The sequence below is a fragment of the Festucalex cinctus genome, chromosome 6 (assembly GCF_051991245.1).
Source record: "Festucalex cinctus isolate MCC-2025b chromosome 6, RoL_Fcin_1.0, whole genome shotgun sequence".
NCBI lineage: Eukaryota > Metazoa > Chordata > Actinopteri > Syngnathiformes > Syngnathidae > Festucalex > Festucalex cinctus.
The window spans coordinates 23,239,471-23,264,212 of NC_135416.1; the positions used below are offsets into that span (position 1 = coordinate 23,239,471).

Below are 24,742 nucleotides of genomic sequence, written 5' to 3' on the forward strand. Positions count from 1 at the left end.
ACTGTTTAAGACCTTCATCAAAAGTATGTGAAAAGCAAAGTTTTTAACCTGGATTTAAAAGCACTCAGGGCTGACTTCACTTCTGTTGGCAGCTTTCTTCCATTTGTGTGCAGCATAACAGCTAAATGCAGCTTCACCATGTTTACTTCGAACTCTGGGTTCCACGAGTTGGCCCAAGTCTGTAGATCTCAGAGCCCTGCTGGGTTTAGCACGTTAACTACACCATATGGTGCCCCAAATCGCTTTACAATACCGCACATTCATACACCAGTGGCTGACCTGACTGCTGTGACGCAGGGCGCTGTCAGGTCTATTGGGAGCAAATCAGGGTATCAGTGTCTTAGTGGCAAACACCGAATGGCATGGCTCAGGTGTTAGAGTGGCTGTCTCCCAAACTGAAGGTCATGAGTTCGTTCCTCAACCCTTGAGTAACTTTTTTTTTTTTTTTTTACAATGTGTCATCCTTTTTTGTCTTTTTAAAAAAAAATTTTTTAATTATTTTGTTTGCATTGTGTTTTTTTTTCTTTCTTTCCAGTCCTCTGAAATGTTCCTCTGCTGGGCCCTTCAAGTCAAATATTGATGGAGAGCCAGGACTTTTCGATCCTACATCTCCCCCACTAGCTTCATCCCCTGAATCACTGGAGAATGGATCAGTCAGTATGCCTATCAAGGCACCTGCCAGGAACATTAAGGTGAAGAGACACCGCAGATGAGGAGCCGTTTAAGCATGCCTGGTTAGGTTAACTTTTCAGTTATTTATAGAAGGGGATTTACTTTGGGTACAGTGTGATGTTTGGGTTTTTGAGTTTTGTTTTTTGTCAGTTCATGGATTGGCACATAATTTTTTTTTTTCATTTCACACATGCCATCGTGAATGGACTTCCAATGCTTCTTCCTTAATGCATCCTAAAAGAAAATTGAAGTAATTTATAGGAACAGTGATAATTCTGGTATCACAGCATTGACGACCATTAAACATCTTGCATGAGCTGAAAGGTCAGTAAACTGTTTGGCAACAGCTTGATTTTTATCAACATTTTGCTTGTATGTTTTTTTTGTTTGTTTTTTTTTGTTTTTTTTTTTAATTTATTTAGTGAGTTGAATAAAATCCATACAGAGCTTGTAATTTGCATGGATGTGTCACTTGAAGTTGTTTCCAGCACGTACGTGTGGAAACGTATGAAAAATGTATTGATGGACAGATGAAGGAATTTAGTTTTGTTAATGCAACAGAAATGTATAAAAAAAACAAGAGAATACATTTTCCGTGAACTTTGACCTCTGGTTCATGCTGCCTGTTTTGAAGTGCCCTCAAGATGAATGTAATAATTTAAGACAAGAATAATTACACAATAGAGACTTGATGATGACCAGCAACTAGTTAGTGCTCTTCACTTCAAGGTATTTATTAATACTATGACCAGTGTTGTTCTTTTTTCCTTTTTTTTTTTTTTTTTTTTTTTTTTTTTTTTTAAATCAGTCTCTACAAGTTTGCTGCAGTGTTATAAAATATTGCTCCGCATATCTGGTGTTGATTGTGTTCACTTATATTTTATTTATCTATATTAAGTTAAAGAATTATACACAGGTATATTCTGGTGCTGTGAGAGTGCAACTCTTTAATCAATGTGCACTGTACAGAACACGTGTGGAAATTCATTACAATTGTATATTGAGTGGCTCTACAGATGATTTAATGACTCGATGAATTTTCTTGTCAGACCACTGTCACTGTAAATAAAAACAATGCTACAAATGTATCTGTCTCTAGTAAGTGCATTTGTTACTTTTAAAAGTTCTTGAGAAACTGTTTCTTTGCAGCTTTGAGTGTTTTTAAGATTGTGAATAGTGATCATATGATTTAAAAATGTGACTAATAAATAATTGTTTACATGTTTATGTGAAAATTCAACTGTAAAACTCAACCCCAAAAATAATAAATACAAATGCAAACTTTTCAATGTAGACCAAAGACACGTTGGCTGCCATTTTGCGTGATGTTAAAGAGCCATATGTTGAGCTTTCCACAGTTACCTATAGGCATATATATATCCATCTATTATCTAAACCACTTAATTCTCACAAGGATCATGGGGGTGCTGGAGCCTATCCCAGCCGGCTTCGGGCAGTAGGCGAAGTACACATACACACAAGCAACCTAGGGACAATTCGGAGCGCCGAATTAACCTGCCATGCATGTCTCTGGAATGTGGGAGGAGACTGGAATACCCGGAGAAGACCCACGCGGGCACGGGCAGAACATGCAAACTCCACCCAGGAAGGCCGAAGCCTGGACTAGATTGTGCGACCTCAGCACTGTGAGGCGGAAATACATGCGCACAAACTGTGAAATCGAGTTACCTGTATTCTGGTGTCTGTTTTTTGAACCCACACTAAAACCCCGCAGCTTCTGCGTGCACCGCCCACGAAACAAAATAGTAAGTAAGCTGCTCGGAGAAAGTGGCTATGTGAGCACTCAATCTTATTAACCCCGTTCAACTTTGTAAGCAATGATGATGTAATCAGGATGCATATGCGTTGTCTGAGCATCAAGGACAGCGTGTTGTTTTCCCTAAATTTATTTTGAACATGCATAGTAATAAAAAATATAGCATAATAAAATAACTTGTGAAAAAAATAGGGGAAAAAACTTTAGACCCATAAAATATGAAGTTACAGTGTTAGATGTAAGCAATACAACATAAGCAATATTCATGCTTCATTGCTCTACACCAGGGGTGTCCAAACTTTTTCATTTGAGGGCCACATACAGAAAATCAGAAGGACGCAAGGGCCACATAATGTTATGAAGAGAAATTGCGTTTAGTCCTAAAAATTGTACAAATAATTTATTTGTGCTTTTGCATATTTAGAAGAATGCTACAGTATATAAACCATTTTATTTGTAATATGGCAGTAGGGTTATCATAGTTTTGGAATATTTTTATTTATTTTTTATTAGTTTTCAGGGTGGTTCTGTTTTTATTAGTTATAGTTCTGTAATAAATGTTTAGTTTTAGTTAGTTTCAGTATTAGTATTAGTTTTTATTTTCAATGTGTATTACTTGTGCGCAATATTTAAAAAACACCATGGGAGCGACGTCATCTGAAGGTGCTTTCCTATTGGCTGTTGGTAGATTACGTCACTTCTGAGTGACATACTTTCAAACGTCATTATTCAAAATAAACCTACTAAAATCACACCAAAGACTTAAATTAGTACATTTTTGCTATAATTATAGTTTGTTAGTTTTGTAAACATAAAAGGTAATTTCAGTTAGTTTTCGTTTTTTAAAAAGCATTTTTGTTTTTATTTTATTTTGGTAACAAAATTGTTTTTTGAATTTTAGTTACTTTGTTAGTTTTAGTTAACTAAAATAACCTTTAACCTTCTTACTTTGCCCATCTCCAAACATTTTTGTTTTTATTTTATTTGAACTGAGTCAAATGCCATTTTTAGCACATGTCGCGGGCCACTAAAAATGGACGGCGGGCCACAAATGGCCCCCGGGCTTTAGTTTGGACACCACTGCTCTACACTAACTTTTGCACTAGTAGCACTGGTGCTCCCAACTTTTTCAGTAAAATATTTTGGGAACTGAAGTAACTGATGAAAATAAAATAAAACTGCTATACGATGACTCTGAGTATTTCTTGTTCATTGGTTTGTTTACTGCCTGTTTAAAAAGGTAAAGGTGCTCCTATTTTTTATGGCAAATGTTATAACAGGTTTATCCTTTGTTTTGATTCATTGACATACTAACAACCAGAATGGAGGATAACAGAAGCCCAGATGATTAAGTATTGTAAACAGAAGTGACTAGTTGGATTTAGCACTAGCTTGCACTAACTGAACCAATTCACTGAATCACTTAAAAATCATTTAAGTGTCCAATTTAAAACCCAAGCTCAAGAATATTTGCTTCACATTATGTTGCAAGGGGGGCAAGTCAACAAGGAGGCCTGTTTTCTTGCCATCTAGGCTTTAATGTCTTCAACACATAATAAAAGTGGTTTTATGGAGAATGTCTTTGTAAAAATAAGCACATTAATAAATACTGTGCAAAGGTTTCAGGGTAGCTGCATTTAGTGAGCGATGTGTTTGCCAAAGAAGAAACCGAGGATCTGGATAAAGCTAGAAGTTGTTTTCTCTCAATCATTATGGAACAGTCCAGGCTCCTAAATCATAATGACACTGCCTTTCTGTGAGTTAAGACATTTTACATAATGCGTCCAAAAGAATTGTCAAATGCCGGTAAGCTCCAATTATCCTAGTGGCTGCCATATCTGCAACTATTTTCCTTAATGGGCCATGTTTAAAACGGTGGTTGACAAATGTTGGCAGTGTGGCACCCTATTGTTCCAAAATCTCCACCCACTTTTGTAGAAGTTGAGAACAAGAAAGAAATAGCCTCTGAAATCATGTACTGTATATTATATTTTTAAGCATCACTGTTTGGAACCGTCATAAACCAAAGACTCACAGATTGTTTCAATATTTGTTCACGACCTTCCTAAAATAATACTACAGCCCACATTTGGCTTCTGACTCACAAGTTGAGAATTACCACTTAAGAATTAAAATGCTTGGTCAATGTTTTCACTGTAGTTTAGATTTACAGATTTTGTGTGTGTGTGTGTGTGTGTGTGTGTGTGTGTGTGTGTGTGTGTGTGTGTGTGTGTGTGTGTGTGTGTGTGTGCTTGGGCAAACATGGGTGTGTATACTGACTGACGTATTTTGATGAGATCAGCCTCACATTGATGGGTATATCCAAGCTGTCCGTTTACACTGCAGTCAAATGGGCAAATATCGGATTTTATCCATATTTGTAAGAAGCCTGATTCAGATTAAAAAATACCTGACGCTATGCTTTTTTAAAATTTTTTTAATCAAATTTTTAATTTTTTCAACGCTGACATTACGCTCATCTAGATTGTTTAATATTAGATGGCGACACTTAAACCATTTCATGTACATACAGCGTATATTTGTTATAAGAAAAAAACATTTTAGATAGGGTATTTATTGTGGCCTGTGTAATATTGATTTACTCCATAGCATGATCAATGCTTATGCATTCAGATTTTGCCTAATCATGCTGATGTTTCTGTACATTGTCAGACTGTGATGGTATGTCATCATACTCCCCAACAGGAATTCTCGGACTCGTTCATTACTATTAGTCATTTTCCAGGTGTGTATGCACTACAAATTACTGGTATATAACTTTACAAGTTAGAGAAAATGTGGCCTAAATTAGTGCAGTCTGCTTAATGTGTAGTGTCATGTTCATGTTTTGAGTGGCTGTGGCAGTGGCTCAGTGCAGCACTTGGCTTCAAGGACATGTCTTGATGAAGGATACTGATTGACGAATAGCTCTGAACCAAAATGCAGAAGACCATTATAGAGGCAGATTGTTTGAGACTGGTTGAGAAATGCCACCTCACTTTCTGAGTAAGGCACTAAACCTTACCTTCTACTTTGGGTTCATATCTCACTCTGGAGGACCAGTCATGAACCTCACCACATGTCAGTGCCCATTCATTACTTTAATTAATAAGTATTTGAGCAATTAAGCCAATTGCTTTATTTTTGCTTTTGAACAAGAACTTGAGGAATAGGGACAAGGTCAAGATTTTTTTTTATTCAAAACTACCAGGGTACCAAGGGAGAAAATACATTTTAATATGAGGCTTCAGTTTACCCGTGACCTAAATGAGGTGAAGTGGAATCAAAGTGTTAGGACAACATATTCTCTATACATATAAAGGATCTGTCATGTATCATTGTGCTAAAATATAAATGTGGATTTCACATTTGAAAACAGTTTTGTTTTAAATTGCTTTTTCGTGTTGTAATAAACGTCACTGTAACGTCAGACCACTTATCTTTAGTTATATTTGCAATGTTCTAAAAGCTATTATTGTCGCTGTTAGCCCAATTAGGCTAATCCATTCCAAATGCTTACTGTACCCAACTTGGCTTATGCGCTGACCGTTTGAACGTTACAGCACACCTCTATTTGACACTTAACACCACATGCTTACTGAGATATTCTGAGGCGTCCATCCACAGACTGCAGGCAACCTGGGTGAAACCTAAGCAGAAAAGTAAAAAGTAAGGAAGCAATGGCAACTTCATGGGTCTTCTGACATGCAAATGGATTGTCTGACCTGGATCAAGGGGAGGCGAAAGAACTTCATTGGTGAGTCTGTTAGATTAGATTTTCTGAATGAGACCTGTATTTTTCTTTCTAATGCTCGACAAAATAACTGCAAATACAAACGTCCTTGAGTGTAGCTCATTACATTCATTTGAAATTAATTTTGACTGTACCTTCAAAATCGTTGCATTTCCCAACTAACCAAGCTTATCTGTTTAAAATGTCTTTGCTGAGCAACCGAGATCTCTTTGTAGTTGTATTTCCATATTTTTGTTATATCTGTATTGAGGTATGCTGCAGCATTGTAGGCATAAAGATTCCTTACAGTCAAGAGGTTCTTATTTCAAGAGATTCTTGGGTTAGGATTACAAGTTATCACTAATGTTTGTGGGGTGGTTCCCCCAAATACTCTTAGGTTTAAGTTCTCATGTAAATTGAAGACTATTTGTCAACAGGTGAAAATGTGAGCCTGAATAGTTGGGATGGACATCAGCACATACACAACCCGAAATTGCATTAGTGGTAGCAGTGGCGCAAAAAGGGGTATGCAGGATATGCACGCATAGGGGCGCTGCGCCAGAAGGGGGCGCCAAAGCGATGGGAGTCAAATTATTTGGAGCACGTGTAATGATCAAAGGCACGTAATTTTTTAGGCTCCTCTGCTCCGTGACTGTCGCCTCTTCCGGCTCCAGGTGGAGGAGTGGAACCGTCATTTGCCTTTGGTGCTGGTTGGCGTGGGTTCGCTCCTCCGCCTGGGAGACCCATGTGGCTTAGGTGAAGTAAGCTTGTGTGTGATTTAAAAAAAAAAAGAAAAAAAAAGACTGCCGCTTCCTCTTCTCTCGCTTTTTTAAAAAAAAAAAAAATGAATTAGTTTAATTTGTTTTCAGGGCAGCTGTTAGTTTTTATGAGTTTTAGTTAATTCAAAAATGCTTAGTTTGAGTAGTTTTTGATGATTGTGATTTAGTTAATTAATTTAATTAAAAGAAATGTAATGTGTGTGTATATATATATATATATATATATATATATATATATATATATATATATATATATATATATATATATATATATATATATATTAGGGGTGTGAATTGCCTAGTACCTGACGATTCGATTCGTATCACGATTCACAGGTCACGATTCGATTCGATACCGATTAATCCCGATACGAATTTATAAGTCGATTGTTGCAATTTTTTTTCCATTCAAATTTCGAAAATACTAATCAGTAAGCTTGTAGAGTGTAAGATTTATATGAAAATGTATTATTTATTTATCTGAAATTTCAGTCTTATAGAGGTTGTAATCTGTTTCATGTTTGAACAGCATTAAAATAAAATATTAAGGCTTAATGTTCTGTTCATGTAACATTCTTCCATGCTCAAGGTGTGAATCCTAACCCGAAGTCAGACGTTTTGTTGAATATTTTTCCATTAAAAATGGAAGTTTAAAAATCGATTCACACACACAAAAAAAAAAGAAGAAAAAAAAAAGGCAATGATGATAAGACGTTGAATCGGTAAGACTACCGAATGAACAATTCTGAGCTCTTAAAAAAAATAAAATAAAAATAAAAATAATTAGATTTTTTTTTATTGAATCGATTCGAGAATCGCGCGATGTAGTATCGCGATATATCGCCGAATCGATTTTTTTAAACACCCCTAAAATATATATATATATATATATATATATATATATATATATATATATATATATATATATATATATATATATATATATATATATATATATATATATATATATCCTTTCCTTTTTAGGAATATATATATATATATATAGTTTGAGTAGTTTTTGATGATTGCGATTTATTTAATTAATTTAATGAAAAAAAATGTAAAATTTAAAAAATTAAATAATTTAATTAATTGATTTATCTGCGATTGGCTGGCAACCAGTCCAGGGTGTACCCCACCCACTGCCCAAAGCCAGCTGAGATAGGCTCCAGCACCCCCCGTGACCCTTGTGAGGAATAAGCAGTCAAGAAAATGGATTGGTGGATGGATGGATAATTAATTTATTTCAATGATTTAATAAACACCATGGTAAAATGGAAAAAAAAATACTTTTCTTACCGAATTTGTGTGTTTCAGCTGAGTTAAATGAAAAAGCAGGCGAGATGAGCCATTGGAGCCAAAAGTCAAGCACGCAAAATTGTCGCCTAAGGAGCGATGTCATCTGAAGGTGCTTTTCTGTTGGCTGCTGATACAAGACATCACTTGTGTGCGACACTTTCAAACGTTCTTATGGACTATATACACAATTCACTGCCTGATGAGCGCACCCGCCCTTCCGGTGCAGGGAGACTTCAGCGGAACTCACTGTTAAAGTGATGTAAAACTCCAATCCTAAATCCTTAGCCCACTCAAAAAGAACAGGGGCCGCTCCTTGCTATAACACTATGTCTATCAGAATTTAAAAACTACTAATTAGATCTCCCAGAATCGGAATTTTGACGGCTTAAGCTCTAGCAATGACACAATTGCTTAAAATGATTACTACATGGAATTACAAGCCGTTTGAGTAGCAAGGAAACCTTTTTTTTTTTTTTAATTTTTTTTTTTTTAATGTAAATTACGTATTGTAGCTCCTCTACGGGTCCACAAAATATCTTACGCCCCCCTCTCCAGTCAGACGGTGTATAGGTGAGGTGTTGAATCTTCAGATGGAACCTGCCGGCTAACTGTTAATGACATCTAAGATTTTTATTGTTCCATTTCTATTTATTTCTTTTTCTTTTTTTTATTTTAATGATACGTTATTATTAGGTAAGAATAGTTTAATTAGTACATTAACATGATAGAATAGGGAGTAGGTAGGACTAGATCAATTATTGCTCTTCTTCCTACTCCTTTTGAACATGTAATTTATGACATTAATGAATTATGTTCTTTCTTCAATTTTTTTAATTTTAACTTCAACTTATATTTTGTAATGTGTTAATATGTTCAATAAACCAACCAACCCGCTCTGGTCTGTAGGCTCCTCTTTGCCACGTCTCTTCACCGACGTCGTCAATATTTTGAATCAGATGTAATGCCTTTCCTTGCGGATTATTTTTTTCATGTCAGCCCATGGTGACATGCTGAAACGTGCTTACTATGGAAACCCAACAGCGTTTTCAGTGGTAAAGAATAATGACTCATAAATTTTTCATGTTTTTAATACAATAAAATGGCAGCATGGGAATATACTACATACAGGCACATGAACAAAGTTTAACTTCCAAAATACAACTCTGGTTCTACAAACGGCGCCCTTGTGCGATCGAGTAGTTATCCCTGCCGATGTTAACAAGTTAACACAAAGTTTCCCCGGTGGTTAGCGTTAGCATAAGTGGGGAGAAAACAAGGCAGAGTTAAGGCTGTCTATCTGCGCACACAGCAGTGATTGCTCGATGTACTGTCGTCTCGCCTCTTCTTCAATGCCTTGTCAAATGCACGCAACCACACTCATAAGGAAAAAATGATGCAAATATACTCCAAAACGCTGACAACTGGTGAGGTTCTCTGAAGGAAAACAAATGGCAATTGCCCCTTCCGGAAAGGGCGGTACGCTCATAAATTTTCCCGGAAATACGTCACGGCTATTTGTGGATCGAGTCCATTCTGCTTAAAATAGAAATAAATATACTAAATATCACAATTAAAACAATCCCAAAGGCTCATGTATTAAAATATCAAACATGAAAACGAAGAAAATTTTCACTATACAGTAATTAGTTTTGTAAACATAAAATAAAATTATTTATTTATTTATTTATTTTGTTAATGAAAATGTTTTGTGAATTTTTGTTTTAGTTATTTTGTTAGTTTTTGTTAACTAAAATAAACTTGGCGCAAAGACACAACAACAGAGTACAAACAGTTCTCCAAATCTCATAATTTCATATTTTCACTACAGAGAATGCGTTGTGCACTGGGTGCTGCTGCTGTTATTTGTTACTGTATATATCTTTTTGTTTGTTTGTTTGTTTGTTTGTTTGTTTGTTTTATTAAAGAGACAGTGTGTAGAATTTAGTGCCATCTAGTGGTGAACTAATAGAATGCAATTACCATAAAGATTGTGTCGACCTATGTAATATAACTAGTGATTACGTAGAAAAAAAAGCTTTGCAATGAATGAACATTCAAAATCAAAAAACACTACTCAATTTCCCTTTAAGCTGTTTTAATGTTGTCATTAACGTGCTGTAATATTACTGCCATCGTGTCAAAACCTCACAAAGTAATTTTTTATTTTATTTTTTTTTGGGGGGGGGGGGCTTTCATGTGTCTGCATACCCCTCAGAAAGTAGGTAGTTGCGCCCCTGGGTGGTAGTCAAGAAAATTGATGGATGGAAGGAATTGAGGCAAAATGAGTGCACTTCCTAGCTGCTACCAGCAGTGGTGCTGTTGATTCAATTTTGATAGCAGCCGTATGGATTTTCATTCAGCCCAGTTTTGAATCAAACTGACATCATAACGATATTTCTTCTGATCAGGATTTCTCTGAGTGCAGAATGAAGTCCAAGTGTCTGTTCTCCACCGTGAAAAGACTTCCAACGATAAGCGAGATGCAGGAGAGTGATGAGGATGATGAAGACTTGGCTTGTTTTTCAAATATGCTGGAGGAGGATACGGGCGCCATCACAGCGCTTTCTCAGCCGGCCCCTTTCCCTCGCCACGGGCCCCTGCGAGGTCATCGTCACTGGATGGTACGCAAATGCTCGAGGGCCGCTGCACGTGCTCCAGCTACATGTCGCATTTCTTCAAGGACGTCTTCGATTGCTGTGGACATGCTGCATAAAAAATCCCTCACTTTGAATGGGCAGGCAACATGTGAGCTATCATTGCACTTTAACCACAACTTGGTGGAGTGGTTGACTGCCCAATTGTGTGACAGCCTGGTGTGAGTCAACTCCACTTTTTTTTTGTTTTTCCTCTAATAATCAAATTCATTCCACCATACCTCAATTTACTCAACAACTTTTCAAAACTGATATGGAATCATTTTCTGAATAACTGAAACACAGTGTAGAACAAGACCACCCAAAGAATGTTTGAAAACAACTTTGCCTCATGCTGTGCTCGTATGTTCGTGGCAAGTAAAAATTGTAAGCGAAAGAGAAAGAATAAACAAATCCATGTCCTGTACATGTGATCTATCCACTTTTTATTTCGATTTCCCTGAAGTACTGTGACGGCAATCATGAGCGTCTTGGGAGGTGGGGGGGAGATTGTGTTGGCAGGAATTGTGCAGGACACGTCCAACAATGTGGTGAAAGGAAAAGGAAGCAGAGCGTACACACACACACGCACCCCCGCACACACAAACCACCGGCCTGCAGTACATTTTGCTGCAGGATCGTTGATATTGTGCAACACTGCTTTGTTCAACTTTAACTGAAGCTTATTTGGCCTTGCAACACAAAGCAAAATAAATTTCCACTATATACGGGAATTGATGATCTCATCTCAATTTACTTACAGATGTACTTGATTTAAAATTTGTTCAGTTGAACACAAAGCCACTATTCTGCAGGTATCATGGCTATTAGGCAAGATGCAGGCTCCATATTACAACATCTTTACAGCAAAGTCAGTTTTCCAGCTAATAACAAGGGACATGTTGCAAAGAAATGGTCGAATGACTGAATTCATGAACAGTGAATCATGATTGGGCAGAAATATATTTTTTGACTAATTGATTCTCGCATGTCTGAGCGATTCTGCTGAGTGATTTTCCTGCGGTCTGGGGTTTGTGCCAAGAGTGTGTTTTTTTCCCCCCTCCCCGATCTGCACAGAAAACAGTTGACGCTGACAATTGTAAATGTTAAATGGGTTCCATATTTTGGATTGCAAATTATTATGTGTGTGGCTGACTGAGTTTGGGTGAGCCACGGACTCTGTGATTGCAACATCTAACGGAACAATAACCAATTAGGAAGCGACAAGAAGCTCACACTGTTGCTGCATACAAATAGAGGAGCAACTGAGTGTGTTTTATTAGTTATCCACCACAGTAAAATTGACACAAAGAAGAGTTTGTGTTACAGCTTCCAGAGAAGCTTCTTCATCTCTCACATTTGGGAATGGAAAACATTTTTAACGTGTCATGTTTCATCCATCCATCCATCTTCTTGATCGCTTATTCCTCACAAGGGTCGCGTGGTGTGCTGGCGCCTATCTCAGCTGGCTCTGGGCAGTAGGCGGGGGACACCCCGGACTGGTTGCCAGCCAATCGCAGGGCACACAGAGACAAACAACCATCCACACTCACAAGCACACCTAGGGACAATTTGGAGCGCCCAATTAACCTGCCATGCATGTCTTTGGAATGTGGGAGGAGACCAGAGTATCCGGAGAAAACCCACGCAGGCACGGGGAGAACATGCAAACTCCACCCAGGAAGGCCGGAGCCTGGACTCAAACCGGAGTCCTCAGAACTGGGAGGCGGACGTGCTAACCACTCAAACCACCGTGCCGCCCATCATGTTTCATGTCCTGTTTAATTTGAAATGTGTGAAATGATCGAGGGCGGCACCTATGGAGGACTAAAACTGCCAAAATTCTAAATAAATAAATAAATAAATAAATAAATAAATGACTAAAAGTGAAAATAAAAATTAATATAAAAAAAATCTATCTTGCCCACTGTCTGTTCTGGTGACAGTGGACCCGATCGTCGTCCATTGCTGGAGCTCTCCATTGCAAGCCGGCGAGACTTCCTTGTTCGCCGAGCTGCTCACTCGACCAATGACAGGCAGTTTGCAACAGCGGAGTCCAAGCCAAGACGCTTCGCACCGCCTCCCTCATTTGAATAACATTTCGACTTGGCAGTATACCCCCAAAACTGCCAAATTCAAAATAAATAAATGACTAAATAAATAAATAAATAAATGGCTAAATAAATAAATAAATGACTAAATAAATAAATGACTAAATAAATAGATAAATAAATGACTTAATAAATAAATAAATGACTACACAAATAAATGCATGAATAAATAAATAAATAAATAAATAAATAAATAAATAAATAAATGACTAAATAAATAAATAAATAAATAGACTGATTGGCTGGCAACCAGTCCAGGGTGTCCCCCGCCTACTGCCCAAAGCCAGATGTGATAGGCTCCAGCACCCCCCGCGACCCTTGTGAGGAATAAGCGGTCAAGAAAATGGATGGACGGATAAATAAATAGATAAATAAATGACTAAATAAATAAATGACTAAATAAATAAATAAATGGCTAAAAAAATAAATAAATGACTAAATAAATAAATGAATAAATAAATAAATGAATAAATAAATTACTAAATAAATAAATAAATAAATGACTAAATAAATAAATAAATAAATAAATGGCTAACTAAATAAATAAATGACTAAATAACAAATGAATAAATGACTAAATAAATAAATAGATAAATAAATGGCTAAATAAACAAATGACTAAATAAATAAATAAATAGCTAAATACATAAATAAATAAATGACTAAAAAATAAATGAGTAAATAAATAAATGACTAAATAAATAGATAAATAAATGACTAAATAAATAAATAAATAAATTTCATTCAAAGCATTTAAGCACGGCGTCAGAGGGCAATTGCACGTGCAATCAGGGGGAGATGCCGAATGCTGCGCAGGTTCTCTGGGTTGTGCCGACTCGTCCTGTTCACTCATATTTCAAAATAAAGGGAACTTGCTGCTGACAGGTTTTTCCTCAGTGGTTACTTACTTACTTTCAGTGAGGAAACTCAATAGAATAAGCTGCAATGACTTTTGGTTTTAAGATATACAATATGATTACATTACACAGTGAAGTGGAGTTGCATGGTATATTGAACATTGTGTTTATTCATTGTGCCCAGACACAGGGATCATTTTAATGCAAAGAGATGTGAATGCATAACAAAAATACATAAATACTGGAAATAATCTCTTATCTACTAAAAAAATATCTCTGGAAATTGTGTTTAATTAAATGGTGTTGCAAACTGTTGGATTTTTAATGGAAATGTTTTATGTTTCATTTGTGTTCCTTATGTGGGATGTTTGATGTATGTATTTATATAATGTATACATGTCATTTACAGTATTGCACCTCCCCTGATTGCATTTGCCTATAGCAGGGGTGTCAAACTCATGTTAGCTCAGGGGCCGCAGGAGGAAAATCTAATATCAAGTGGGCCGCGTCGGTAAAATAACGGTGTATAACTTGAAAACAATTGCCATCATTTATACGCAGATTTGTGGACCAGCCCTAAATTACGGAGCTCAACTGTAATAATGTTGTTCCGAAAAATAACACGTTTATATATATATATAAGGCGGCACGGTAGTCGAGTGGTTAGCACGTCTGCTTCCCAGTTCTGAGGTCTCCGGTTCGAGTCCAGGCTCGGACCTTCCTGGGTGGAGTTTGCATGTTCTCCCCGTGCCCGCGTGGGTCTTCTCCGGGTACTCCGGTCTCCTCCCACATTCCAAAGACATGCATGGCAGGTTAATTGGGCCCTCCGAATTGTCCCTAGGTGTGCGTGTGAGTGTGGATGGTTGTTCGTCTCTGTGTGCCCTGCGATTGGTTGGCAACCAGTACAGGGTGTCCCCCGCCTACTGCCCAGAGCCAGCTGAGATAGGCGCCAGCAGCCCCTGCGACCCTTGTGAGGAATAAGCGGTCAAGAAAATGGATGGATGGATGGATATATATATATATATATATATATATATATATATATATTGTTCCCAGAATGCTTTGCATGGCGCACTTAATGACATAAGGACGTTAATCCTTGTCATATCTATTTGTGTAATTTCTGTCTTATTTAACACATTTATGTCGGTGTATGATAAAAAAATAAATAATAATAATTAAACAAACTGCTTGTGAAATTACAAATTAATAATATATAATTTTGATTGTGGCCGGCTGATGAATTAGTCCGACATTACAATTATTATTATTTTTTTTCACTTTACAAAATCATCTCGCTGGCCGGATTAAACTCATTTGCGGGCCTGATCCGGCCCGCGGGCCGCATGTTTGATACCAGTGGCCTCTAGTTTGAGCCACATGTGTCAAGATCCGGTCTTCAAGGGCCAGAGTCCTGCATTTTTTCAAGGTTTCTCTACTCCAACGCACCTGATTCAATGATCAGGATAATTATCAGGCTCCTGCAGAGCTTGCTGATGAGTAGGGGTGTTAAAAAAAATCGATTCGGCAATATATCGCGATACTACAGCACGCAATTCTCGAATCGATTCAATAGGCAGCCGAATCGATTGTTTTAACATCCATTTTTGATGAAAAAATATTCAACAAAACGTCTAACTTTCACACCTTAAGCATGGAAGAATGTTATATTAATGGAACATTAAGCCTTAATATTTTATTTCAATGCTGTTCTAACATGAAAAAGGTCACAACCTGTTTGTTAAATACAGTGGCGCACAGTTATAAAACTGAAGTTTCAGATCAATAAAAGCTACATTTTCATATAAATCTTACATGTATAAGTTTACTAAATGGTATTTCTAAATTTGAGTAAAAAAATCGCAACAATCGACTTGCAAATTCATATCAGGATTAATCGGTATCGAATCGAGTCCTATGAATCGTGATACGGATTGAATCGTCAGGTACTAGGCAATTCACACCCATACTGATGAGCTTAAAGACCAAATGTGTAATTTCATAAATTACATACATTCAAAGTAATTTCATAAAATACCATATAGGGTCACAATTGAATGATTGAAAGTGTCCAACAAATAAAAGTATGAAAAAATTATTTAGATGTTATATATTTGAGGAAGGGTGGCACGGTGGACGAGTGGTTAGCACGTCCGCCTCCCAGTTCTGAGGACTTGGGTTCGAGTCCAGGCTCCAGCCTTCCTGGGTGGAGTTTGCATGTTCTCCCCGTGCCCGCGTGGGTCTTCTCCGGGTACTCCGGTCTCCTCCCACATTCCAAAGACATGCATGGCAGGTTAATTGGGCGCTCCAAATTGTCCCTAACTGTGCTTGTGAGTGCGGATGGTTGTTCGTCTCTGTGTGCCCTGCGATTGGCTGGCAACCAGTCCAGGGTGTCCCCCGCCTACTGCCCAGAGCCAGCTGAGATAGGCGCCAGCACTCCCCGCGACCCTTGTGAGGAATAAGCGGTCAAGAAAATGGATGGATGGATGTTTTCATAAACAACAGAATTATTGAGTGATTGGTACAGGAATACACTTGTTCAATAACATTTCTGCTCATGGTGTCATCACTCAGTATTTTACTAATTATATATATATATATATAAATATATATATATATATATATATATATAAATTTCAGGTGTACTTGTGGTAATTGCCAGCAAATGCCTACAGCTGTAGAAGGTGTCTGCTGCCATAAAATTCAAGAAGTAGTGACTGTGCATCTACAAGGAGAGGAACACTTCAGGTACTGGACTGCATCACTGATCATCCTGGATTCAATGCTGTGTGCCTGGACCCATATGGATTATAGGTGGCATGGATGACCTACAAGCAGCAGTACAGAGGCAAGGCATTTGATGGGCCACAGGATGCCAAGTATAGACATATTGCCGACAGACAATTGGTGCGCTGGTGCTGGAAGTTTCTTGGTCTGGACAACCGTGTTGTGCTTCCAGCATGTGCAGTGTCTTGTATCAGGGCACATTTTCCACCACCAGGAAGAAGAGGAGTCAGCTGTATTCAAAGGGTTTCGTGTTTCACAGAGAAATGTTCCAGAACTGTGATTTGGACTAGTTACATCATAATAAAAATAAACAAATGAGGACAACTTAATACAAGGAATGTGATTCTTTATTTCCTGAGGAATCTCGTATGGTGCTCAGCAATAACATTTGACTTGTCCGGTCTGTTCACTGCTGCTGTAAGAAATTGTGGGTCGACGACCACATCACCGGTTCTGTACTTATTTGGAATGTCAATCAGTTTCATCACCTCTGAAAGGCAGTCATTCACATAGTCTACAAAAAAAGAAAAAAAAATGGGATGATAAATATTTGGGCGACATATGGGTTACACTCAGTAATGCATCTGCCTGGAATTGTTTTTGTTTCATAACTTACCATAAGTTGCATCCACCAATATCTTTCTCAGAGAATAGCCACCACTCTTATATTTGGGATAAACGATGCAGTAGGAGTGTATTCCTTCCTTCACCACTTTCTGTGGTCTCCCAGCATTTTCATTATAATGCATAGCAGCGAGAATGATTCTGGAATTGAACAAAAATTGCCTTATTAACAAATTGTGATGAAATAGCTTTATATCTCAAAGTTCTACATTTCATCCATATGTTCTACTAGTTATGGACAAATCACGCTTGGAGAAGCACGTTACATTATTTTTTTTTTTTGATTCTTCGAAATGCCATTTTTGGTTGAACAGATGCAGTGGAAATTTTATAAATTTCCATTGCACTAGCTGTTATGTTTAAGCCAAGAGCACCATCTAGAGGAGCAAAGAAGCAAGTGCTTACGTTACTTTACCCCCTCATCACTATAGTCTCCATTTCATACATATCAAAGTTTTCTTAAACGCACCTGCTTTTCATTCCTTTGTACGAGAAGTTGTACATCTTTGGGGCAAAGTGATTCACCACACTGTGAAAAGCTTCCACACCACTGGTCTGTCCGAGGTGAGACATCTTCATGACATCGTTGACAAACATGGTCTTTGTCAGGAGTTCCACCACTGCGACATTGACTTCAGTACCTTCAAATGAATTTCATTTCCTTAATTTGTTATAAATGTTAGTTGGCGTGTGACAGATGTTTGGTTGTTCTACAGATACAAGGTATGACAATATTTCTATTTTTCAGGTTAAACTAGCAACAATTCTAAGAATAAAAAAATACCTGGTAATAGCCATGCCTTGTGTGTAGTAATTGGAGGATGTAAACAATTATCATGCACGTTCTGCAGATGGTCCACACATGCCAGCCACTTCTGCTTCTTTTCCTCTGGTGTCTGGGAGGAAAGTGCACACCAGTACAAATGGCACTTCAAACTCTGTACCCAATCCTTCAGGACAGACATGCTCTTCTTTTTGGCCAAGGAGTCAAGTTTCTTGCACATACCTGTATATATAATACGATATGAAAACTTATGAAATGACGTGCGTGATATGTAAGACATAATCCCAAAAGTAGTGTATTTATAAACATTGAAACAAACTAACCTTTAACAACGTGCCAACAATCATAATAATGGATTACTTGGGTCCAATTCTCCCTGATCCATTTCGCCACCTGGCAATGCCTGTCAGTGATGACAACTTTCACATTGAAGCCTTCCAACTCCTGACGGCATCTTTTCAAGCCCTCCAGTTCCATTCCATAGCTTCCTCCAGTCTTGTTATTCTAAGAGATAAGTGTAATATGCGTCATAAGATTAAAATAATGGTCACATAATTATGCCGCATATAATCTACAAAGGAGTTCATTGGCTATGGTAGTCGCACAAGATTATACCTACCTGCACCAGATGAACAGTTAGCACTTTGTTGAGGTCCAGTTCCATCAAATTATAACTCCCGTACTTGGCACAGTGACCCATGGAGTCGCATCTTCCATCTCCTCCAAGGACCAGTTCCTTCTCCTTAATGGACCTCAAAAGAGCACACTGCTTCTTTGTCCATGTGGTTGTCAGTGCTTCATGGATATACGTGGCCTGGTGGTGGAAGTACGCCCACTTATTGTGGCACTGAATATTTAGGAATCTGAAAACATATAACCAATACATGTTGATTTTTCAATTCACAGCCCATGTATCATAGCAAAAAGTGTAACATTATATGGACAGGTCACAATTATATTTAATTTGTTCCATTTCAGCATTTGGGCTTCATAACAACCTTATGTTTACCTGAATATTCTTAAAGCCTTGCTTGGCAAACATCCAGCAAACAGGATTGCTGAGCTGAGGAGGACGTTTAGTACAGGCAGGTTTCTAACAAAGGGCTGATTACACCACTGATGCTTGTTCCCACAAACAGTGCAAACAGCCTGGATCTTCACCAGTGTCCCTTTGACATAGCGGTAGCAGGTGCTTCTGCCTTTGCAAAGGACACAAACGGCCAAGAGGGTGATCAGGGAGGACTCAAACACCAAGTACTTCCGCTGCTTGTGAAGGTCTTCACTTTCACTGCTCCTGCAAATATATTTCAATAATGCACAATTACCATTAGGAGACAAATGTGAATCAATTGAGCTTGAAAAGGCAAGTTGATTATCTGTACAGCATTATGCTCTTGTCAATTTGGCCAATTTCAGTTTTGGGGTTATAAATGTCAATTTGTGTAAGTCTCATTTACAATGAAAATAATTATAATAATCTTACCGGATTTCTTCAAAGCTGACATGTGTCACTTCATCGTCTGATGAACTTGGTTCATCTTCATCGCTGTCCTCTCCTGCAATATATTCCACATCTTGCTCTGGGATGTGTTGACTGTCCTTTTCCATGTCACTCTCCTCTTCACTATCTGTGTCAACCAGTGACATACAGACTTTTTTCCTTTTGGGTTCTGTTTGGCCCAAGTTGCATTGTATACCAATGGACCGGTAATTTGCCCTCTTCTTGCATTTCTCACGTGGAGGACAAGACTTCAATGTCTGCATCACTGAACAAATTGAAAAGATAAACATGTTTTATAATCAACGTATGTATATGATTATCACTAATGGCAGTCATTGTTTCAGTGGCCACCATTTCAATGTCTGTATCACGGCCATCCAACACATTTGAATCATGCAAGTACATAGTGACTAAAACAACTCCACCTAACTTACTTTTATCCACACTATGTGGTGGCATAACTTCATCATCTTGGCTGTTTGAACAGGATTCATCCTGCAATAACTGACCCTCGTAATCAGCCATTTCTTGTTCGGAGGGAGCTGCAGAGGCGATAGCCTCAGCTACGGCTCGCTTCCTTTCTCGGTTAGCTGCTGCTGCACGCTGGGCAGGTGGATTTTGAATCTGCTGCTGGTCTTGTGGAGGCAAGTGAATTGTTGGGACAGCAGTTGCATTGAGCAATAACCTGCAGAAACATAAGGAGACACTAAAAATATGCTTCGCTCATAAAACCTATAAAACCTACCAGCATTTAAATAAATAATAAAAAAATAAATAAATAAATACTATCACATTTCATCTAACCCTGCCTTACCAAATATTTAATTATTTAATAACTCATAAAATGCAGTAAGATTGACATATGATTGGCAGTTTTCCAAAAGGACGTGTCATGTTCTTTCATCAACAAAGCAATGCTGCCAACCTATTGAAATTTACTTCCAGAACAATTTGTCTCACTGCCATTATTACTCATCGTTGATATGAATAGCACCGAGACGTTAGCTTTCGGTTAACGTCGCTAGCTTCTACTGTTCATTCCACAACTGTTGGCAACTCTGCTTTGTCAAAGTCATCAGTGATCTATCCATAAATTCCACGTGTTTTCAAAATAATTGTAATCACACTTACTTTTTTGCAAATCCTTTATCATAAGCAGACCGGTTGAGGAAGCAGGCATCTTCGAAGTGTTTGTAACAGAGAACACTCCTCGACGATGGCGTGAAATTCATTCGCTTCGTGCGAACGAAAGTTGTCCATTTACGTGCCCTGTTATCTTTTGGCCACTCGTACAACTTTTCTTTAGCTTGAGAACAATACATCGCCACACATCGCCGGGTCATCTTACCGAGTAGCAACGCAACAATGCAGTTCAATGGCCGACTTCTCTCGCAACTTCCCGGTGTGACGTCATTTCCGAAAATTTCCGAAGATTGTCGAAGAAAAGCGTTTTCGTTGTCAAGGGCGTTGCTATGGGTTAAACTAAGAACATGAAAGGCTTGCGTTAAAAAAAACAACGAAAATATGCTGACAATGGTTTAGCCATTGGTATTACTCAAAAACATGGTTGGCCAACCTTATTTCACATTTGGTCTTTAAATATTAATCAGCTGCATTGAAAATGGGAAACCTCAAAACTTGCAGGACTATGGCCCGCAATGACTGCAGTTTGTCACCTATAGTATAAGCCATGAGCATGAATATCACAAATAATTAACATTTCTTGTTGTATGGAAGGCATATATGTTTATTATTAAAATGTAATTACTAGGCTTGTCATAAACAGTTTCCGATAATTTAAAGGAAGGCTCCTTTAATTTTACATGTATGGCTTGATTGGCAGTAAATAGTTAGTATAGCTACGAAACATGCATAAGAGCTGAAGAATACACTCCTATATTGATTTATTTAACTTTTTTCAACATAGAAGTACTTCCGTGTTGCAACGCCCCCAAGTGGTGACGTCACTAGTGTGTATACTCGCTTGGGGAACAGTAGTTCACGCAGACATAACAACGAGGAAGACACAAACGTCAGTTATGCCTTACTGTATTGCAAAATTTTGCAAGGCGTCGGCAAGGAAAAACCCGCAAATTTAAAGCGAAAGGTAGGCATGTTTCGGGGGTGGGGGGGCATTGGTTATTATACTGCACGGACTGTTTTATTTCATAATTCATTTGAAGGTGGCCAACGCAGGGGCACGTCGGCACGTTACCGTAATGCACAGTATTAACAATCGTTGGGGCGGCTGGCTTGACTTCGTCTTTTCGAGTGGCGGCTGGCCTGACCGCAGTGGGACGCTACGCAAAAAAGAAAAAAAAAACAGCTAGGGGAGGTTGGGTGCTGTAACGACGATACATTTAATTTTACTATTTTTTCTTTTTCCTGAAATATTTCGTCAGTTCCACACGTTTTGCATTGCTCGTACTGTGTGTCACTTTACCTGTTGGATATTTGCTCCTCCAAGACTTTTCTTCTTCACATCTTTCATCGCAACCAAAGCTATCCTGAGAATGTCTATTTAGTATTGCCATGTTGAATGTCTGATGTTCCAGGATGCAGTTGAGATTGTCTGCAAGGAACCGATCCTCGAGTTCTTTCATTTCCAGACAGCACACATTCATTAGCGGATTGTCCATTCCTGCAGCTCCCGCACGAGCACCACTCACCCCCCGCCTGATTCACTCGTTCGTCAAAGTTTATTTTGTGCTCGAAAAGACCATCTGGCGCCACAACTTTCACATCCAAGGCAGACTTTCCTTCGGTAGTGTTATTTTGTCGTGTTGGCTCGAAGCGATAAGGTTTAATCCTTCCGGGTTTGACGCTAGATGCACGGCTGCGTTGCATAGTGCTTCCATAGTGTAGCGTTTACACACTAGTGACGTAAACATCCGGGTTATTTAGTCACGTGTAACAAACATGCCGGCGTTCGATTCATTTTAACAATGGTTTAAAAGTTATTAAATGTACATAAAAAAATAATCACGTCACCAAATTAATTATTGAAAAAGTAGCAACTTTTTGCTGCTAAAAATGGATCAATAAGTAAAGTGTCCCTTTAAGTGCTATCTTGGTGCAAAACACCAATTCTACACACGTGAAACTATTCTGTGGTTGACTTTAGTAACTGTAACTGAGCGTCGGTGTGAAAATATACTCGTTTTTTCTACATTAAAATAAGTTGAATTGCAACAAAACTAACGTGTTTTTGTCTTATATTTAATATTGCCTCAATTCCACTTAGATCACAAATAGGCTAATTTATAACAGGTCATTTTACTTAATGTTGGCTTTGCCCAGAAAATCCACATAAAAGTGTTAACTCAACCCACTTGCTTTACTACTAAAAGCAATTGCTTCAGGAATTCACATAATTACTTGACGATTCACTTTCGCTTCTCGCTTGCCATATTCCCGCGTTTGTCTCCATGGGGAGTGTGTGGAAATTCCAGTGCATGCATTAGGTTCAGCTTGACGGGAAAAAGTAGGGACTCTGGGAAAAACCCACTTGCTGCTCAGTATAAAACAGGAGGAGGATGTCAGAAGCCTCCCACTCCTTTCTTTACACTTCCAAGTGGAGCTCTTGTGAGGATCTTGGGACAGAAAAATGGCTTTGGTTGTGAACAGCTTTGCTCTCCTGCTGGTCGTTGTGGCCGGATTTTGCATACAGCTCTATCGAGGTAAGTTCAAGTGTAAAAAGGGAATTTTTCTTCATGTTTGTTCCTAACAACACCCAAACATTCCTGATTGCAGCTCATGACTTTCCTGGACGTTGCTCATGCCACAACACAATCAAATTCATCAGAGGCAACATGTCAGATTTCCAAGTGCTTGAAAAGAGACCCGGGTGTGATAAAACAGAACTCATGTGAGTAAATATAAGCTTGAGCTTTCTGTTTTTTTGTACTGCTCTGACTTAGAATCTCGGTTTCTTGTCTTTTTTCTTCAGTGTGACTATGAGCAGGCCAGACAATGGCACTGAAAAGATCTGCATGAACACCGAGGGAAGGCTGGCCAAAGCTTTTTTTAGATGCTGGGAGAGGTACGGCACACACATAACAACTCCAACTTTGGAGTGAATTTTTAATGGATGCACATTACACACATCACATCATCTGAGCCTCTTGAAAATCAAATGCATGTGAGCTCCCAAAAGAAACAGCATGCTATTACAGTTCTTTCACAAGGCGCTGGGAAAACAAACTCACACCAACTCCTCCAGATGTTTTGTATTAGCGTGTTGGCCTATACCCAACTTTTCCCCCCTCTCACTTTCTCAAGGATAAACAAAGACGAAAACCGGAAGATCGAGTGCATCGAAAGAAAAAGAAAGGCAGAGTGAATATCATGTGCAGCAGATCTTCAAGAAAGGAATTGCACCAGGTCACGTGAAGACTGCGGCGCACGAGCCCAAGAATGCTGAAAGTAGAGTTTGGAAAAAACAGAAAAGCTGCAAAAAGAGCCAGGATGGGGAAACAATGCAGAGCAAAATGAAAGTTAAGGAAATCAGGGGTTACAGTATGTACACAAAAATGTTCATGTTTTCTATACAGCAAGTCTGTGTGAAGTCCACTGATGATATCCAATCACCTTGAAATGTATACTATTTATGGGAATTTATTTATTTTTGTATAAATGTTTCTTTACTGCCAGAAAGAAAGTAAATAAAGTTGATTTTGATAAATCTGTGTGCATTCTACTCTCTTAAATAAATCCTTAGTGAGGGTGTAAATGAATGACTGTGAAGCATCTGTTTCCATCTGGCATATTTTAACTATCCTAATGAAATCTGTGGCTCAACAGCGCCCTCGCTAAATAACATAAATTGTCATTATTCTGTAGTGTAGGGACATCTGGCACTTCAGCATGTTGAAAAGTGACTTTGTGGAAGGGAAGAGCAATTAATTGTTCAAACAGAAGAACGCTTACTCTTCAGTGTGAGGATATCTTGCACGATTGCAGTTTAAAGAGGCCCTGGAGAAAACCTTATTGCAGCTGCAAGCTTGGTGAGACGCATTTCTGAAGCATCTCATCACACTGTTGACAGGGACAAGACTTGCATCACATTTGTAACAGCTTTTATATTGTGTAAAGTACACCATCAAGTATTGCAAAGATACTGTTCGGGTTGGGCATGCCAAGGCAACATCCATCTATTTTCTATACCGCTTGTCCTTATTTGGCT

General features: G+C 38.3%; 3 protein-coding genes and 1 long non-coding RNA gene across 7 annotated transcripts in view; 3 read left to right on the forward strand and 1 right to left on the reverse strand.

The window, feature by feature from the left end:
- LOC144020198 (ribosomal protein S6 kinase beta-2-like) overlaps positions 1-1,760 on the forward strand; it is a 31,950-nt gene extending 30,190 nt beyond the window's left edge. For all 4 annotated transcript variants that reach the window (XM_077523422.1, XM_077523424.1, XM_077523421.1 and 1 more), the window contains exon 16: positions 536-1,760. In XM_077523422.1, the coding sequence (XP_077379548.1) occupies positions 536-713 (178 nt within the window). In that variant the 3' untranslated portion in view covers positions 714-1,760. The remainder of the gene's footprint in view (positions 1-535) is intronic.
- A 4,214-nt stretch (positions 1,761-5,974) lies between these two features.
- On the forward strand, positions 5,975-11,320 carry LOC144021397 (uncharacterized). Its single transcript, XR_013284125.1, has 2 exons — positions 5,975-6,206; positions 10,669-11,320. It is a non-coding gene; the product is annotated as an uncharacterized LOC144021397 (long non-coding RNA).
- A 5,657-nt stretch (positions 11,321-16,977) lies between these two features.
- Positions 16,978-20,956, reverse strand: LOC144020775 (uncharacterized). The gene is made up of 10 exons (XM_077524562.1): positions 20,689-20,956; positions 19,992-20,242; positions 19,540-19,822; positions 19,066-19,350; positions 18,676-18,919; positions 18,380-18,560; positions 18,057-18,278; positions 17,742-17,913; positions 17,265-17,413; positions 16,978-17,162 (listed from the first exon to the last, which is right to left on the reverse strand). The coding sequence occupies exons 1-10, from the start codon at positions 20,898-20,900 to the stop codon at positions 16,996-16,998; spliced, it is 2,166 nt and encodes a 721-aa protein (XP_077380688.1). The 5' UTR covers positions 20,901-20,956; the 3' UTR covers positions 16,978-16,995.
- A 1,704-nt stretch (positions 20,957-22,660) lies between these two features.
- LOC144020908 (C-X-C motif chemokine 9-like) lies at positions 22,661-24,241 on the forward strand. The gene is made up of 4 exons (XM_077524810.1): positions 22,661-23,237; positions 23,311-23,425; positions 23,507-23,599; positions 23,839-24,241. Exons 1-4 carry the CDS (start codon positions 23,165-23,167, stop codon positions 23,897-23,899), a joined length of 342 nt encoding a protein of 113 aa, XP_077380936.1. The 5' UTR covers positions 22,661-23,164; the 3' UTR covers positions 23,900-24,241.
- The last annotated feature ends 501 nt before the right edge of the window (positions 24,242-24,742 follow it).